Here is a 19,441-nt window from a genome sequence, read left to right on the forward strand (position 1 = left end):
TGTTGTAGTGAGTAATACATTACTGAAGGAGCTGGAAGAGGGAAAGATGGGTTTAGCCTCAGGAGAGGGTGATGATGCCTTTTATAAGCAATGATGGCTCTCATAATATGTCTAAAGAGTTCACTGGAATCAGTGTTTCTCAACCTTGAGTGATGTATGGATTCTCTTTAATGAAAAAAAATTTTCACCAACTCCCCAGTATTGACTTAGGCCAATTCAAGAAATGAATAGTAAACCACACACCTATACAGTTTTTATAACTTAATTGATAGGTCATTTTGCCTGAATTCAGAGTATGGATATGGTACTGTTTGGGTATAAACCTTATAAAGTTCACACAGCTCTACAACTGGCTGTCATGCTGTGACCCCCACTTTTTTTTTTTATTGGAATCACTATGAAATTTTTGTCTTTACAGTGTTGGTCATTTGGCTTTTTCTTGTGAATTTGTCACTGATCAACTCCACATCCAGTCTTATTTGCTTACAACTGTTAAATTACTCTGTGGTCACAGACAGACACAGGTGCACACATTGAAGGTGTGTGGCATTGCTTATAAGGTAGTCATTCAGTTGCCCTCTAATATGTGGATAGATAGATGGATGAAAACTTCAGCATGAAAATGCAAAAATAAAACATTCTTGTGGAGAAGTCATGGCCCTTAAGATCCGTCTGTTAGAAAATCTCAGCTTGAGGAACTTGGAAATACAGGGCATATCACTGAGGGATCAGGATCTAAAACTAAGTTTAATGAAGCTTTTACATACCAACTTTTTCTCACCTCAAGTCTCCCATTTCCCCTCCATTTTGTCTATGCCCTCCAATTTTGAAGAGGAAGTATGTAATTTAATTTTCATCCCATTGTGTCCCAAGACCGGAAAGTCATAGCAGTAGAAGAGGGTGGAGATGCTCATGGCTAGGGTTAGATTTATACTGGCAACCATCAACAGCTTGCTCGCTCACATGATTTTACCCACTTTCTTTAAAAAAAAAAAAAAAGTTAAAATAACTGCTCTTAGTTAAAATAGTTAAGATAACTATTAGTTAAAATAACAGTGGGGAAGAAAGATGTGCAAATAAGTAAGTTAAGATGAACCTTTTCTCTTTTTGCTGAAATTGGAAATAAATTCCAGAGAAGGAGTTCTAGACAAGATGTAGCAAATAGATTTGCCTGCCTGGGGCAGGAAGAGTGTAGTAAGAGATACAGGCAGTTAGGGAGGAATGGGGAAAAATTACCCAAAGGCCTTAACCCATGTCAGGGAATGAGATTTGATCTGAGGGACAGTTGAGAGCCTCAGCCAACTTCAAAGCAAGGAAGTGATGTGATGGAGGTATTTGCGGAATGTCATTTGTGCTCCTGAGTGACAGGAGATTAGAGCGAAGAGAATGTAAAGTCAAAGGAAGCTTTGTGCCTGTAGGAACTAGAGGTCAGACCTGAGCAGAGTTGTGGAGGGACAACGGGAGGGTTGGCATGACTGAACGACAGACTTGACGAAGTGGAGACTGGGGCTGAGGATGACCTTTAGTCCTGGGGGTCTGGAGGGAGAGCCCTACCCAACAGGAGTGGAAGCCTTGGAGAAAGAATGGGCTCAGGGCTCACTTTATCCAGCTTTTTGGATGCTCTGTCAGACTGTGAGAAATAGATGGAGTTTGAGATGACATGAGAAGTAAATCAGAGTTTTGTCTACTTGCAGGTCATGATTTAAGCCAGGCAAATAGACGTCCTCCAAAGAGTAAAGGGGTAGATAAAGAAGGTCTTCTAGCTGTTTTTGTTTTTGTTTTTGTTTTTTCTGTACACATGGTCAGCTTTGGAGAATCAGCACTTCAGCTTTGGGACTTTACTAGCCATCTCTTCCCCAAATCTGGCCCTCCTTAGGGAGCTTCTCATACATGACCTACAGGACCAGACAGCCATCTCATGTTCTGCTAAGGCAGACAAGTAGAATTTTGCCCAGATTTCTGCATTAGAACAAACTGGTTAGAGTGAATTTTTCTGCTTTGCTTTCTAGAAACTTGTGAAAATGTGTCCTTTTTGTTGTACATGAATTGTGATCTTAACTTGTGATTGTTTCTTGTGTTTAGATGAGACCTGCCAGAGCCAAATTTGACTTTAAGGCTCAGACACTAAAGTAAGTGCCACCCATCATTTTTGTTATTTTTAACTGCCTCTTTGAGACACAGAAGTTCACTTGTAAAGAAGAATTAAGAAACAGCCATGATAAAACTTTTTAAAAACCCACACAGTAGTTTACCAAGTTTTCTATGTGCCAAGTACCCTTCAAAGCACTTCATATACGTCAACTCCTTCAGCCCTCACTGTGGCCCTGTGGGGCTGGTGCTCTTATTATTCCCCTTGTACCGATGGGGAAACTAAGGGACTGTAAGGTTAAGGAACCTACTCAAGCTGGGCATGCTGGAGTTGGGATTCAAACCCAGGCAACCTGGTGCCAGAACCTGGACTCTTACCACTCTGCCACCCTGCCACCTTCTATAGTTGGCTTGATTAAGTGGTAGCTCCATCTTACCCATTCTTTCTATGGAAGGAACCAGAACCACCCTTCTAGGAAATAACTTTACTAGGTTTGTTATAATATCCCAAGAGAGTAAAGGCTTGTAGGAACCCACAGGATGCCAGCGTTTCTTTTACATAATGTTCCTCAGAGTGCTAGCCCTGTAAATTATTTCTCAAAAAGAGTATCCCATCACATAAAGGAGCCTGGGAACCACTGTGTGCCATGTCTATACTTCCCACCCCACCTTGAAGGGACACTGCTGTTTAATGGCTCTAGAAGTTTGCAATGAAGAAACCTGATTAACTTATTCAACCCAGTGTGATCTAAATTTAGATTACCAGGAAGCCTTTGTTTTCCATGGAACGGAATTTGGGATGCTACCAGAAGACTGGGTTCCAAAAGGAACCTGCTCATCTCATATCTAATTCTGGATTAAAAGGGCCATGAGTTTCCATTGTCAGCAGTGGCCAGTGGCCATCCTGCTGTCCTGCCAATGGGAGGCCCTGTGTCTGGTGCTGAGAGGAAAAGAGCCCGTCCTGGTGTGCTGGGAAATGCTGTGTGCAGGCTGTCAGCATGATTCTCATCTCCTGTGCCACAGAATGAGGGACCCCGCCACAGTTCCCAGAACATGGGCACAGATCTTGTCCTTGGGTTTATTTGTAGTTGTTCTGGTCCTTTTGCTCACCAGCTACAAGGCTTGGCAGCATAGTGTGTGGAAGATGATGGGCCTAGAGTCAGGAAGTCCTGGGCTTGAATGCTGACTCTGCCACTCACTGTTCCTGTGACCGGGAGCACATCCCTGTCCTCTCCACCTCAAATACCCTCATCTGTGAAATGGGTGTAAAAATGCCTCTCTTGTAGGGCAGCAAGGTAATACTTGTCAGACATTTTACAAAATGTAGCAAAGTTCAGGATCCTCCCCATTTTCAACCAGAGAGGATAAAAGAGTTCTCTGTCTCTTAACCAGTGAGAGGATAACAGATAACTAAATTAATTTTTAGTTTAATCAGACAATACCTTTGCCTTTTCTCTGAATTGGGAAAGGTCTGTGTAATCACTGAATGGTGTTGTGATAATGTTATATCCACCTAGACTTCATTTTTAAAAAGTCTGAGAACAGTTTTTCCTTTAGAGCAGCACTGTCAAACAGAGCAGGTGAGAAAGCTGAGGTAGACAGGCTGTGTCCCTGTGCATCGGTGTTGCTGACGCAGGAGAGGCCTGCTTTCCTACCGAGTTCACTTTCCCACACCATGTGCCTCCCAAAAGAGTCAATCAAACTTTTGAAGAAGAGTAAATGACAGCTCCACAGACTTGAGTCCTTTCAGCATCTTTCATCACTGGGTTCTGTTTTCCCCTATAGTACGTTACTCAAAAGAGTATTGGATAGGAATGCTTGATTTAACAGTTAAACAGATGTCTTCCGACAGGACTTCTCCAAGCCTGTACTATGCTAACGTACATGGTGACACTCCAGAAAAGATCTCATGTGTATGTTATCATTGCTCAAACCTTGTTCCTACCAGCCCTTGTCACATGGGTATTTGGGAGGTGAGAGTGTGGTCTGCATGCAGCAAGGACAGCAGCCCCAAGGACCCCGAGATACATATCCTTTGACCATGACTACTGACCCCTCCATCTTACATAGGCTGTCCTCCTGCAGCTGCACATCACTTTGGGTTGGCAGAGTTTGGAGCCTGCAGATCTTCCTCAGGGGTGGATATGCTGAGGGTCCTGCACATTGTGTGGTTCAGGAGAGGAGGGGATTCAGAATACTCCCGAGGAGGGCTATGGCAGAAATGGGGCCAAAGTCATTCTCTCACACAGAGACAAATGCCCTGGATCCCCTTCCCAGGCCCCTTTAGGATTACAATCCTGTCTACCAGTGCGAGACCCACAGAGGCCGCCTTTTCTTTCCCTCAGCACACTGCTGACTTTGTGTAAAGCTTTCCAGATGTGCACTCATTGTTTAGCCAGCATCCCTCATGTACTGTGGGACTTCCTGGCACACTGCAGAGCAGCCACACCCCCTCCAAATTGCAATCAGAGACCTTTCTTTCCATGCTATTGGTTTGATGCAAATAGAAAAGATCTAGGTCTTTTTTTTTTTTTTTTGAATAAAATTTCAAGTAACCAGTTTTGTTCTTTTAAGTTTCCATTTTGTTTATAATTTACCTCTTTGTCTCATTTTTATTTTAAGAATTTCTTGCTAGAGATTAATGTCATTATTTTTTAAAGCTTTCTAGAAAGTTTTTTCTGTTAATAAATAATTGGTTTTTGTAGGAATCCCAACTGATTCTATAAATTTTACAATTTTTATGTGCCTGACTCAGATCCATAAAATAGCAAAGGTACAATTCCCAACCCAAAGAAACAAAAGCATCAGATAAACGGAAAGGCTCTCTGATTTATCTTATTTTCAGAAATAAAAGTGACTATATACTCTTATTAATTAAATGGTAGCTTGGTAAAGTTTTTATAGAACTGTTAATGACTTATGGTTTTCCATAATGTTGTCCTAGGCAACATTCCACCAAACCGGAGCTTTCCAAAAGTTGTAGTACCATGTATAATGCTTTAATATGACAGCATTTTTGTTTTAAAACCAAAATCGGGCTGAATGTTGAATGTGGCTTTCTTTTTTTTTATTTTGGTATCATTAATGTACAATTGCTTAAACAACATTATGGTTACTAGACTCCTCCTATTATCAAGTCACCCCCACATACCCATTGCAGTCACTGTCCATCAGTGTAGTAAGATGCTATAGAGTCACTACTTGTCATCTCCGTGTTGTACTGCCTTTCCTGTGCCCCCCCCCACCAACTACATTATGTGTGCTAATCGTAATGCCCTGTTTTCCCCACCCTTATGCCTCCTTTCCCACCCATCCTCCCCAGTCCCTTTCCCTTTGGTAACTGTTATTCCATTCTTAGGTTCTGTGAGTCTGCTGCTGTTTTGTTCCTTCAGTTTTTCCTTTGTTCTTATACTCTGAATGTGACTTTCTTTTTATAACTAAAATTTATGCTTTATATATAGTTGTAAGACACTGATATCATTGTGTCCTATCATTACCTTTACTCAAGAGTGATTACACTCTTGTTGAAAAGTAAGTTTATGTATCAAATGAAATTTCAAGTTGTAGTAAAAGTGGGGGAAAAAAGTAAAGGAAAAAACTTTTTTGATTAAGGCTTTATGGAATAGAATTTCTATTTAATCAGAACTATCTAGGACCCTTTTCTGGTGATGAAAGCCTGGTATCTTAACCATGAGTGGAATTATTAGAACCTTTGTTTTCTGTCATGTACTTACATTAAAACCTCAGCTAGGTATGGTGCACTAATATGAAATACTTTTGAAAACATAATTTCTTTGAAAAGGAACCTATACAAAAAGATTAATGCTAGATAGGATGTTGAAATGGCTGGGGTTTGTAATATTTTTTAAAACCTTCATTTTGGGGCAGCATAAATTTCCTTTAATTATTTTCTATTTGCAGCGGGATTTCATTTTTAGGTTTAATGTATCAAGCCAGGATAAAGGTTTACAATTTAGTAATTCTCAATTCCCCGTCATTTAAGATGAAAATGGACATGTGAAGTTTACTTAAAAAAATTAATATTCTTCTTCTGTAACATCTGTGTCTTCATCCTTTTCATCATCTTCTGCTAGTTGACCCTTTCTTAGTCAAACAGGTGGATACCCGTCATCTTCCAGATACTTCGCTGACAGTGATCTCTGAAGAGGCGACTTTGAATTTGCTCTTAGGATAGCTACATGAGTCATCTGGTGGATACAGAGAATCTCAGGAAACCTCTACATCTTCATCAATCTTTTGTGTATTTTGATAGCAATATAGACCTCTACAGCTTTGCCTTGAAATAACATTTTGCTAGTGATAAATTCTGAACATACATAATATAGTCTTTATAGCCTTTATTTTCTGCTTTTCAAAATTGTCAGTTTCTGCTAGATGAGAGTTGTTCAGGTCGCATCCATTGTAGCTCTGCAGTTCAGATTCTGCCACCAAACACCACGTCCAGATGGGTTTCGCTGACGTGTGCTCTCCGAGTTGTTGAGCTTCTCTATTCCTTGCTGTTAATGTTGCTTTGAGGTCATCGCGTTTCATTTTCATGAGGTTTCCATAAGCTTTCAAAGGTTCAACTACTTTAGCTTCAAGTCTTTTCAACCTCTGGTTGTCGATAATCCTGAAGTTGGGCAAATTCATCAGCAAAGTGTGTTAGGCCCCACTTTACATATGGGGGTCTCTGTAGAAGCGTATTCACTGACTGCATTGGCCAGGAGGTCTTCTTGGTCTCGCGGTCTAGCTGTTTCCCGCACATATGCAGCAAAGGTTTGGTACAGCTCTCCAAAGCACTTCTCCATGTTTGTGTCTGGTTTGGGCATCCCAGTTTTCCAAGCTGCACCTCAGTATCTTGCCTCGTGCACAGCTGGAGACCCAGGGCTGGGGCCCAGTGATGGGGGCTCATGGCGCCTGAGCATGTGCAGGGGTGTGAGCTGCCCCAGCATCATCATTACTGCAGCAAAGAGGCATAGCTGAAAGAGGCATAAAGAACATTTGAAGGAAATCCACTTTTCTTTCCGAGATACCTTTTCCATGTTGAAAAGGAAGTGAATTAGCATTTACTTAGTGTTAACTATTTAACAGGCACCATTTTAGGTGTTTTATTTATAGTTTGTTGCTGAATTCTCCAAAATCTCTGAGTTAGCTCCTGTTTTCAGATAGAGAGTCTCAGAGAGTAAGTATCTTGCCCAAGGTTCCGGAGCTGGTAAATGGTATAACTGGGTTTTGAACCCAGATCTGCCTCATTTCAGAGCCTTTCTACTACCTGGAATGTACTGGGTGGGTGGGTGGACAGATGACTAAATGGATGGAATGATAAAAGGGTATCAGCATAACACAAATGATTTGGGGGTAACCTAAAGTAATGAAGGCATGCTATGCCAGGGCCTAGAAGAGGGTAGGGAAGGCAGTGAAAGTATCTAGAAGGGGACATTTTTATCATTTCATGAACATTGCTTAAGATTCCTAGGTGTGTAACTATGTGTTACATAAATATTCTGAGCATAAGGTGGCATTCACAAAAACACACACTAACAAAACAACAAACTGATAAGGCCTCTGAGCACTTTGCAGTAGTAGTCAGTTTAAAAGTTAACATCCATCCCCCAAAAGACTGGGAAAATGCCAAATGCGATACAATTTCCTGAACAGTAAGGTTCTCGCTTCTAAATATGGAGCCACCTCTTCTGTCATTTGTGACCTCACTTGAAGCTCCTTTTGCTAAAAAATGGAGTGCCTTAATCTTACACATATTGAGACATCTGCTCATATTCCATGGCCCTCTGTCCACAGGGAGCTTCCTCTGCAGAAGGGAGACATCGTTTACATTTATAAGCAGATCGATCAGAACTGGTACGAAGGAGAGCACCACGGCCGGGTGGGGATCTTCCCACGCACCTACATCGAGGTACTGTAGCTCCTCGTCTTTATAAAGAAGGGCCTGCTTGTGCCCAGAGCACCATGTATTCACCGATGACTTCTGTTTTGTTTCCCCCTTCCTCTCACCTCTCCGCTTTCTCCTTTTTTCCATTCTCCTTGGCTACTTTTCCTTTCTCAGCTTCTTCCTCCTGCTGAGAAGGCTCAGCCCAAGAAGTTGACACCAGTGCAGGTTTTGGAATATGGAGAAGCTGTTGCAAAGTTTACCTTTAATGGTGATACACAAGTAGAAATGTCCTTCAGAAAGGTAAGGCAGCCTCTCTCCCAGTGCTCTGGGCACTGTTGGATGGCACTGTTATGGGGATGTGGCTGTGCAGTGGGTGCCAGTCTGGCGCTGTTGCTGCACCCAAGGGCTGTGCCCAGTCAAAGGCTGCATTGAGGGCACCTAGAGAATTTTCTGAGGTGAGGTATTTAAAAAATAAACCCTAGGCTTGTCAAAGTTTAAGTACATGGAGTTCACTGACTAAAGGCAGTATTTCTGGACTCTTAGGCATCTTGTATAAACTATTCAACCAACATTTATTGAGCACCTACTGATGTGGGAAGTACTGTGTTGGTGACTAGGTTTTATGACATATTAATGTGGCCTACTGGAGAAAAGCGAATCCTTTGAAACCAGGAGAAGTGTGGAAAACTTTAAAGACAGAAGTCACAGGTTATCAGCCATGCAGCCCTTGGGGAGTTAAATAATATTTCCGAGCTACCATTTCCTCATATGTAAAATGAAGATAAATAGTCTGCTATTAGAGCTGCTGTAAGAGGATTGACATTGACAGCATGTCATGTGGCGTCCAGTTGGTGCTCAGTAAGCAGGAAAGGCCATATCATCATCACTGCCTTCAAGGATCTCAACATGTGAGCACAATTAGGCTGTGCAGAGATACTCTAACCAGGAATTCAGACACACACTTTACATGTCAGAATTCTCTGGGTTGCTAAAGTTGTTAAAGTTACTGACATCATTGAGGATTGGGGGAAGTGAGCTCATGCCTTGGAAAAAGAAGAGCCACCTTCTAGAATGAGAAGCAGCGCAAGCAGTCTAATTCCCCAACATCAGGAGACCAGTAATTAAATCATACGCGTGTACAATATAATACCTTACAGTGAATCCTTAAGCTGGCCAACACTGTTAAAAAATGTGGAATTTTATTTCTTGATAAAGGAGGAGGTCCACCATATGTTACTAAGTATAAAAAAGAAGGTTGGAAAAGGGATGTCCAGGGCATACTCAATTTTTGGAAGAAAGAATATGTGCAAGTCTAATTCACATGCATAGAATTAAATCTGGGAAATACATACCTCAAAATATAGTACCCCCAAGTGATATTATGGGTAGTGATTATTTTCTGCTTTATGTTTGTGCTTTCATTTTTCTATAATGATTCAGGGGAAGAAAGTTAAGAAAGGACACCCCCCTCCCCCAAAACCTTTGCTTTAGGGAAGAAGATTGGATATCTATTTTGCATCAAATGAGTCGGAAACACTACACTATCTTGCTAGCTTGGGGAATAAATCTGACCTCCTTTACTGAAATATAGAAAGACCAAGCTAGCTTCCCAATTCCAGGTAGCTTTACTGCTGTTAGCATCTCCTTCCAGGTCTAGCAAGGAAGGTTTTTCTGAGCAAAGAACATGGTAACGTAATGCAGAACAGCACAGGACGCTAGCAGGGGCCTCAGCATGGGGAGGCATGGTGGGACAGGACCTTTGCCCTGCCATGTCTTACAGGGAGAGAGGATCACGCTGCTCCGACAGGTGGATGAGAACTGGTATGAAGGGAGGATCCCAGGGACATCCCGGCAAGGCATCTTCCCCATCACCTATGTGGATGTGCTCAAACGGCCACTGGTGAAAAACCCCATGGATTACATCGACCTGCCTTTCTCCTCCTCCCCAAGTCGTAGTGCTACTGCAAGCCCACAGGTACCTAACCTTCTCATCACTGGTTTTCTCTCTCAGCAAGGCAAACCCTGATGGCACACAGCCCTTTTGGGGAGCGTGGGGGGGGTTCTTCAACACTGTGATTTAAGAACCATCTTCAGCAGTGCACTGTATACACACCAGGGTTTGTTTCCATGCATACAAAAGGCATTTTTTGAGAACTTGTGGGGAGAAATCTTATCTCGGGGAAAAGGAAGAACTTAAGGTAATCGTTCTTGGGATAAGATAATTAAGGAAAGAGAAATAATAGCCTTTATAAGTTGGTGCAGGGGAGCATCCCTCCCTGGGTGAAGCTGGTTGTCTGGGCACCACTGCTGTCCCACACATGCCAGGATGGTTCTCCTAGTCATCTTACTGATCAGCATTGGCCTGCAGAAGACCAAGGTTAAAAGAAAGAATTTCACAGTCTCCTCCTCAGACATACAGAACAGATCCAGAGTGTTCTTTGCAAACAAGAACTGGGTTGGTGAAAGACCTATAGCATCTCTGTGTGTGCTGGGCTGAAAGGAAGTAAGTTTATATACATAGTAAGACATTTGCCTCCCTGAACATTAATTATGAGCAACTTTGTTTTAAATTATAAATTATTCCAGACCCATCCCCATTTTTCCAAATCCCAGAAAGGGCTTAGGACCTTGGCCTCAGGAGAAGCATAGTGGAGTGACTTCCTGTGAAACCGACTGGCCACACCCCAGTGGTGAGGTGCAGGGAGGGGGCCAGAGGCATGACAGCAGGCCCCTGGGGACCCAGGGTGGCACTTGGCTGGTGCCTCTTTTCTCTCATCCTCTTCTCATTTCCTGCTCTTCCACCTGCCTGTCGCTGACCCCAAGAGATGGTTCTTGGCAGACAGAATTAGGTGGGCTGACCCAGGGCTTCCTGCACATGAGATCCATGTCCTGTGATCTGGAGAATCAAGGTGCAAGATTGGCCCCAGGCATTCTGCTTTGTGATAATATAGGGAACTCATCTAGTTTTCTCTTGACCATAGTCAAGCACAAACAATTATAGAACAAGAAGGACTACATTGCTCCTACCCCTGTTTGGGAGGGCACTTTGCTGACCCCCTAGAGAGAAGAAAAGGCCCAAGAAAGGGTCAGGGCAGTGGTGGATCACCTTTTTCCCCTTGCAGTTTTTTTTGGGAGCTCCGGATGCAGAGGGGGTCAGGTGGGGTGGGAGCTTCCAGTGTGTCCCTCCGAGAGTCTGGTTCTGCAGACAGGCTGACATCACCTGTGGCTGTGTGGATGGGACGCTTTCTCCCCTTGCCGTGCCACTTCTTCCATCCTCCCCTGCTGGCACTCACACGTGTGCACATAGGCACGCACCCACCCACACTCATTTCACTCCAGATCTAAGCGAAGGATTTCCTTTTGGGCACCAAATGCCCTGTTGTCCTCTCCATTTCATTCCTCTTCGTATACTCCTGTGGTCATGTTCCTCCTCTGTTCTTCATGCTGACACTTGTACCTTTTGCTTCTTCTTTTGTTTTCCTCTCTCTCCTTTTTAAGTCTCCCAGTCACAGCAAGCTTATCATGGCAGCCCCCTTGTCTCTGCCCCACCCCCGCCGAGCACTGTCCCCCGAGATGGATGCTGTCACCTCAGAGTGGATCTCGCTGACCGTGGGGATCCCACGCAGGCGTTCTCTGGCCCTGCCCCCACCCTTGCCTCCTCTGCCGGGGGCTTCTATCTGTAACACTGACCACACGGCCTTGTTGGCGCAGCCCAGGCCCTCCCAGCCCCTCAGGCTCCCCCATCTGAGTTGGTCGGATCGTTCCATCCCCCGTTCGGGAGTTACCCCACTGGCCTTGCCTCCCCCCGACAAAGCCTACTGCCTGGCACCCAGTGTGCAGGCCTCTCTTCACATCAACGGAGACCGCAGTGTCCGCGTGCCATCTTCGGGAGGCCTCCAGGATAGCTTCTCCCAGCCGCTGCTCGGGAGCTCTGACAGGGTCATCTCAGAGCTTAATGATGCCTTTAGCAGCCAGGGTAGGCAGCAGCCATGGCGAGAAGAGAGTGGACAGTATGAGAGGAAAGCAGAGAGGGAGGCAGGTGAGAGATGCCCTGGTGGACCCAACATCTCTAAGAAGAGCTGCCTGAAACCTTCAGACGTGGTCAGGTGCCTGAGCACTGAACAGAGACTCTCAGATCTCCACACCCTCGAGGAGAGCCGGCCCAGCAAGCCCCAGGGTAGCCCTTTTCCGGGAAGGGAGGCTGAGCAGACAGAGCTGCATAGAGGTGGCGAGCAGGCTGACAGGAAGGCCGCTCGGAGTGGGATGAGCCAGGTAGGCCTGCAGCATGACTGTGTGTGCCTTGGCGTCTCAGCTGGCAGGGTGGACCACCTACCGAGGTGGAGTGGATGCCAGTGAGACCCATTTGCTTGCTTTGGGAGCAAAACTATTACCCAGGAGGGAATGGAGGGGTCGTCAAGGTACCAGGGCACGGGGCAGTTGGAGGCAAAGGACATGCTGTATTCCGGCCTCGTGAGGTGATTCAGAAGTCACCCCCACTTTGGGCACCTCCTGGCCTGGCACAAAAGCCCACCAGATGGAAGGCTTCCTCACGCCCCAGTCGTGCCTTGGAGATGGTCCGCAGTTTGCTCTAACACAGCTGAGAACACCAGGCTCTGGTTTGGCTCCGTGTGGTTTGGTTGTGTGAGATGCACGTTGTTTCCATAACCCGTGGCCCTCTACCAGCGCCAGGGCCAGCTCCATCAGGTCTTCGTCCCGTCACTGTTTGTGTGGAGCGTGGGGCCTGTGTTTGCTGAGGGACAAGTGTGTCTTGGCTGTGGGAGGAGCATGCCGGCCCAGCACTGGGGCCTGGGTGGTGTGGGGCCCTCGGACGGGCAAGCCAGGTGTTTAGGTGGCCGTGCCCTTTTCTCCATGGGTCAGCTACAGAGATTTCAGCTTTTAGACGAAGGTGGCCTTAGGGTATTTTGAGAAATAAAAACCTTTTAGGGGAGATGAAGTTGGCAATTAAGTAATGATTCTCATTTTGGCTGTGTTGTTTAATACCCCAAAAGTCAGGCTTTGGACAGCTTCTCCAAAGTAGCCAAGTTTGAATGTCTGCTCATCTCTTCTGTCTAGTGACTTGGGAGTCACCTCCCCTCTCTGAGCCTCCTTGTCTGTAAATGGAGATAACACCTACCTTATAGAGTGGGTGACAGGATTCCGTGAAGTGACACATGTGAAGTGCTAAGCACAAGGCCTGGGAACAGGACATGCCCAGCACTTTGGAAATGGAAGCTATCCATTTTGGGTGATCTGGAACTGAGAGCATTCTAGAACGTTTTTAGAGCCGGATGAAATTCTTGACAATGTCTCCAAACCATTTGTTATCTGCTATGTACAGTGTCTGGTAAAGTATGCTGGATCCTTAGACCTGCAGTCCTGGTTTCCTTTTAAAGTCTCATTTATTCACTCAAATATTTATTCAAGACCTGTAGCACAAGCATCTGAACAGGATACAGGGGTCATCACAACCCTGCCCTTGAGGAGCCCATGCTCCAGAGAAACTGGAGGACACAGCAGAGTCAGAACTGCCGGGTGAGACACACGTGTGGAGGCTGGCGGGGCAGCAGAGGCCTAGGGCACAGATGAGGCCAGACCTCCAGCTCCAGCCTAACCGCTGGGAGTGAGGGGCTGCTGCTGTGGGGAGAAGGGTCGTGTATGATAATGATAAACAATCAGGTCAGCCTCTTAGTAGCAAGCCACTGAACCTCACCCAGCCATGGTTTTCTCACGCTCCAAGTAGGATCGAAGGTAGTCCCTCCCTCAGAGGGTAGTTGTAAGGATTAACTGAGGTGGGTGTGGGGCCTGGGAGGCTCTGCCAGGCCCCTGAGCAGATGCTCCTGGGCTGTGTGTTCTAGGGGGAAGAAAGAGCTGTGTCCAGTTAAGGAAAGGACAGTTCGTTGGGGGAGAAGTCACTAGTCAGAAAGAATTCAAGGTCTCTGGCACAGGGACAATTTTGTAAACAGCGTAAGTCGGCCCCCAGTGCCTGGAGACCTCTTGTTGGCAGTGAGTCATCTGATTGCAGGACCCAGTGTATACAGGAAGTGTGCGTGGTACGGGAGTGCCAAGTGAGGTTAGGGGTGCACACTTGCCGCTTTCTAACAGAGGATAGGAGGGAAGGAGCTGACAGCACAGAAAGCAGCCATATTGAAAACCGGTTTTCCTTTCTTGTGGGTCTCCAGACCCCAAGTGTACCACTTCCTGTCCCCTCCCTCTCTCCTGCTCTCTCAGCACAAGCCCCTTGCCTGCGGGTGTGCCTAGGAGGCTGTAGGCCAGGCCTTGCTCCCTGTCGAGGGCTTGGGACTGTGTGAGAAGGGTTCCTCCCCACACTCCTCCCTGCAACCCTCCTTCACTGTCCCCTCCTGTGACTGGGAGCAGGAGCTGGCAGATCGGGAAAGAGGGTTCCTCTTTGTGACAGAGCTAAAGATGGAAAGGACTGAAATGACAGCTGTTCTCTGGTGACCCATTGGCATGATGTGACCTCAGACTGTATCACTTACTTGGATAGATGCATTCCAGGCCAAGTTGTGATATCAGGAAAATGCCAGCCGCTATTCTTGCTGCTGGGAGCCAAACTAAAAGTCCAATTTTATTATAGTTGTTGGGAAGCAAGGTTGAGTATCTGACCAGTAAATAGAGTGAATTTTACCCAAAAGTCTTGAGTGAAAAGACATTGTGAAATGTGGTGATCATTTACTCTTTCATTCAAGCATCTAGGATGTTCCAGGCACTGTGCTAAATGCTGCAAGAGATAGAGAAGGATATACATCATGAGGGGCTTCTCGTTGCTCCGGGGTTTAGAAGGCCGCGTGTGATCTGGCTGTGTAGACAGTAAGCCAGCCTCATCTTCCAAGCCCTCCTGTGCTTGTTTGCCTGGACAATTCGGACTGTCCACTTCTCCGCTCAGGTGTTACTTCTTTCAGGAAGGCTTTTCCTGACAGTTTCCCCCACCCTTGCAAGACTGGATTGAATGCTCTGACTTTGTGCTCCACACACACATTCCTGACCTGAAGGGGCTGGTCTCAGCTCTATTGTATTCATCCTTCATTGTGTTACCATTAGAGTATTATTAGCACCCTGAGGCCAGGGACCATGATATTTGATATGTGGGAGGAGCTGAGTAGATATTTGTTGAGCAAAAGAAAAGATAAAAAATGACCCAGCTAAAGGAGTGTGTGGCCTTCATTAGGGGCATAAGACATGTTCACAAGAAGTATAATATTTATATAATAATTATAATGCCGATGGGGAAGGAGAGTCATAAATAGTTCACTCTGAAAGCTCAAGGCGGAGAGAAATAATAAACAAGAAGAGAGGGAAGGTGGCAGTCTGGAAAGACTTCATGAGAAAGGTGACATTGGATCTAGACCTTGAAGAACAGGGAGTTTTGTGGTAGGTGAACAGCAAGACAGCAGCGTTCAGGGCAAGCAAATAGCCCAGCCATGGCGCAGAGGTGGGAACATGAAGGGGGGCCTGGGGAATTGTGAGCTGGTTTGGGTGAGGCTTGGAGTGCCTGCAGGTGGCTGGAAGGGGGAAGCTGGACACAGCTGGGAGCAGAGCTTGGAGGGCTTGTTGGTGCGGCCTGTGGCTGCTGGTTAGCACCTCCTCACAGTGTGTCCCGGCCCCCTCATAGTCGTGTGACCTCACGACGGGGGGTCACACTTCCCTGCGGGTGCTGTGTCCCTGCTGTGCTGCTTTCCTTCCCTTTAGTTGCCTGTCCAGGTCGCCCTACCGCCCCCAGCTCTGCAGATGTGCAGACACTTCTTGTGAGAGGGCTTGACATCTTCCCTCCTCTGTGCTCTCAGATCACCTTGGCTTGGTCACTTGTGTTTGTAGGTGTATTTTCTCTGAACAACCGAAGGAGTGAATGAAGTGCAGGAGTGTTTAGGGGAAATAGGGATGGGTGGGAAGAGCGCTGCACTGAAGTCAGATACCCCGGCTCCAGCTGCAGCGGTGCCGTTGGCCTGCTGTGTGTCTCTGGATGAATTACTTCCCTTCTCTGGCAGCTTCCTTGACCATAAACAAAAGATTCAGACAAAAAACTAAACTTCTTTTTACTTTGCTATTCTATGATTAGCTAAAAATATCCTGTGTGAATTTCAGTTGAAAGGATAAAAAGACAAATACAAAATTTGAAGTAGGGGGTTTATTCTAGACCTGCAAACCTTCACAATTGAGAAAGGAAAAATTTTCCTTTTTTTTTTTTTTGAGGGACAACCTTTTTTTCTTAACATTTTTATTGAAATATTTATGTACAATATTATATTGGTTTCAGATGAACAACTTAGTGATTCATCAGTTATGTATGTTATTAAAATGCTCCTCGTGATAAATATAGTTACCATCTGGTTGAAGGATAACTTATCTAATTTTGAGGAATAAAAACATACACACAAACACATACAGAATGCCTAAAACTTCAGAATTATCGAACAAGGTCTTGGGTTTTGTTGGGTGTCATTTTGGCCAAGTTTTAGGACAGTCAAGAAAGTAAAGGGGAAGGTCATCTTGGAAATACCCCATCATTAGCATCATCAAATATTTACGGAGCTTCCCTAAGATAGAAGCACTGTTTGCTGACAGGCATCCAGCCTTGGTTTTCAAGAGTTCCTGTAAGTGGTATGAGAGATCCCCTTAGAATATCTGAATTTAAAAAAATCTTTAAAGAATACCTACTCCAGTGACTCGTACCTTTTGGGGATCCTAGAACATATGAGAATCCGAGGTCAGCCAAGGACTGTAGGCCAGTAGTTTGGAGAAAAGAGGGACACACACATAATTTTACATAAAGTTTCAAGACTTTCACACTTGAGTCCTTCTGAGAAGCCCCCTAGGAGTCTGTGGGCCCCTAGGCTAAGAACCCCCAATGTATTTTATGATGAGCTGAGAAAGCTGAGGCCTATGAGAAGTGGCAAAACTTTGGTGAGGTCAGTTTGGGTCTTGAAGAGAAGGAAGCCAATCCACAATGACACTGAAGGGCATGAAATTTAAAAGTATTCAGGAATGCTGGGTTTTCTCAAAGCATCTGAGAAGCACAATAACAAACTACAGCCTTAGAGAAAGGCGAGGAGGGCAGCCCCTCAACTGGTGACAGGAAAGGTGTGCTTTGGTGAGCTCAGAGGGAACGTCCCTTGCTGTGTGGAAGTTATGTCAGTTCCCAGAAAGCTAAGAACAAAGGCATAGGTCTGCTTTGAGCATGGAAATCAGAAATAGAAGGAAAGGCATGTGATGCAACTTGCAAGAACAAAAAGGAAATTAAAAATGTTATGATGCTCAACTAAAAATGGGAAACATTTTCCTTTGACTCACTCAGAGGGGAAATCTCTAAATATACACAGAGGGGGTGTTTAACAATTTACAGGATGGGGAGAGTCACTGGTGGCAGTTCTTAACAAAAATAAGCTGCAGGTCTTTAACACCAAAGGTAGGGAACTAAGACCTATAGATGAAGTGTCCACCCCCAGAAAGGTGTTAGGAAAAAATACTAGGTATCAATAGAAATCCTAATGCCAGCAGCAGAGGAACTCTTAAGGTAACCTCTTATCAGCACCTCTCTCCAGCTGTTCTGCTCTCTTCCTCTGGCACAGCACAAGCCCCGAAAATCAGGGTGCAGTAGAACGCACAGGATTTGGAGTTAGACTGGGGTTCTAGTCCTGGCTCTTCAATTCCCAGCTCAGCCACGTTGGGTCTTCATTTCGTAAAGTGAGGTAAATAACACCTTATACAGTTATCACGAGGATGAAATGAGATATCATGGAGATGAACGCACCTAGCACAGAGCATGTAGTTGGACCCAGTAAATACCTGCTGTGTGAGACGGAGATAACAGAAAAGATACAAAAGTAGTTTCCTTTATCTTCCTTATCCCATTCCACCCAGGGAGGAAGATGGGGAGGAAAAAGAAGAAAATAGAAGCCAAAAGAATCCTTTTCTTCGGGCTACACACAGCCAGAATTTAGCAAATCTAGAATTCCGCTCTGTAAATCAGTGCTTCTCCTTATTTTCTTTCACCTTGAGTGCAAAGGCATCCTCTGGAAAAGCTTTTTGTTTCCTGTGCATGGATGCACATTGGCCGTTGCTCTCTGGTTGTTTGAGGAGAGGCACTGCAGACTATGATGCGAAGGCTGGTTTGTGTAGTAATCAGATTCAAATTTCAGCAAAGCTAATGTGCTATCTGTGGAGTAATCTGCAAGGAGATTAAGTCTAGGTGGTAAACTGTTGAACTAATTGTAATTAGTTTGATATTTAAGCTGGGATCTTTTTCTTAATAAACTCATAAGGAGAGTCAGACTATTTTGAGGGTCTTGTGGAGGTTTTCTAGAGCTGAAACGCAGGAGCCCAAGTCATTCCGTTTCTCCAGCTTCTCTGGGGAAGTTTGCTCATGGGTTCCAGTGGCTGCAGATCTCCTCGCTCCATCCGGGGCAGCCCCTCACCCCCCACACTGTGAAAGTGGGCTCTCCGTCCGCATCTGGAGGCTACAGGCACAAGCCCTCCTCCCGCAGTCTTCGGTGGGCAGTGAGGGAGCGCGGCCCCTCGCAGCCAGGCCAGCCCTTCCCAGTCCTAGCTCTCACTTCTCAGGGTGCGCACACTCCAATTATTGTGTTAGAACATTAGAGCCAGAAAGGACATTTATGTAAATCACATCCGATCCTCTTGTTTTACTAAGAACTTGAAGTCCAGAGAAGTTAAACATTTGCTCAAAAGACAATAAATTAATGTGAAAGCCTGGCCTGGAACCCAGATTTCCACACTTCCGGGCCACTGTTCCCCCACCACCTGGAGGCCAGTGTGGTGGGGTATGAAGAGCTGAGAAGATCTGAGATGCGAGATGAGCAGAGGAATGCTCTCTGAGAGCAGAGCAGGTTAGGGGAGCGTGTATTTCTAAGAGGGGCTTGTAGCCACACTGAAGTTGAGTTTCTCTGTTTCCACCTCTCCAGGACTTCCTGCTGCTCTTGACCCTGTGGACAATTTATTTTGGGCTTGGCAGACACCCAAAGCTGGAACAGGATGCTTAGTTAACTTGTAGGTGCACCGGGTGTTTGTGGATCCAGAGGGATTAATAGCCCCAGGGAGGCTAGATTTCTGAGGGACTTCTAAGAACTGAAGATAGAAGGGCAATAGAGCCCGGAAGCATGCAGGATTCCTCACTGGGGGAGAATGAAACAAGTGCTGTAGGCCAGGGAGGGCCACCTGTGTGAATATATGCAAATACAGAAGAAAAGCAGTTTCTGGATCAGTAACTATCACCTGCTTACAGTTGATTGGAAGGGGGGTGGAGTAGCGCGTGCGTGCTCACATGTTGGCTGGTGACTGTTCTTCTAAACATGTGAGGAAGTGGAATGCATCTCTGAGAGTCCAAACTGTTCTTAACGTGAGGTAGTACACCCTTTATTCTCTATCCTGGATGAAGTCCTGGTTAGAGCTTTGTCTACTTTTAGCCTTAAATAAGGGCAGACTCTGAGGACC

The 19,441-nt window shown here is 45.5% G+C and overlaps 1 protein-coding gene and 1 pseudogene across 50 annotated transcripts in view; one reads left to right on the forward strand and one right to left on the reverse strand.

Moving 5' to 3' along the window:
* The window catches only part of SORBS1 (sorbin and SH3 domain containing 1), a 228,564-nt gene that overhangs the window by 196,161 nt on the left and 12,962 nt on the right, over positions 1-19,441 (forward strand). For 32 of the 50 annotated variants that reach the window (XM_073240653.1, XM_073240623.1, XM_037015662.2 and 29 more), the window contains 5 exons: positions 2,083-2,129; positions 7,888-8,002; positions 8,153-8,278; positions 9,759-9,953; positions 11,477-12,250. In XM_073240653.1, coding sequence (XP_073096754.1) covers positions 2,083-2,129; positions 7,888-8,002; positions 8,153-8,278; positions 9,759-9,953; positions 11,477-12,250 — 1,257 coding nt within the window. The remainder of the gene's footprint in view (positions 1-2,082; positions 2,130-7,887; positions 8,003-8,152; positions 8,279-9,758; positions 9,954-11,476; positions 12,251-19,441) is intronic. The other 18 variants (XM_037015682.2, XM_037015676.2, XM_037015678.2 and 15 more) reach the window with 1 other exon arrangement.
* On the reverse strand, positions 2,139-7,130 carry LOC108386790 (CBY1-interacting BAR domain-containing protein 1 pseudogene; annotated as a pseudogene).

The sequence above is a fragment of the Manis javanica genome, chromosome 7, assembly GCF_040802235.1.
Source record: "Manis javanica isolate MJ-LG chromosome 7, MJ_LKY, whole genome shotgun sequence".
Lineage (NCBI taxonomy): Eukaryota > Metazoa > Chordata > Mammalia > Pholidota > Manidae > Manis > Manis javanica.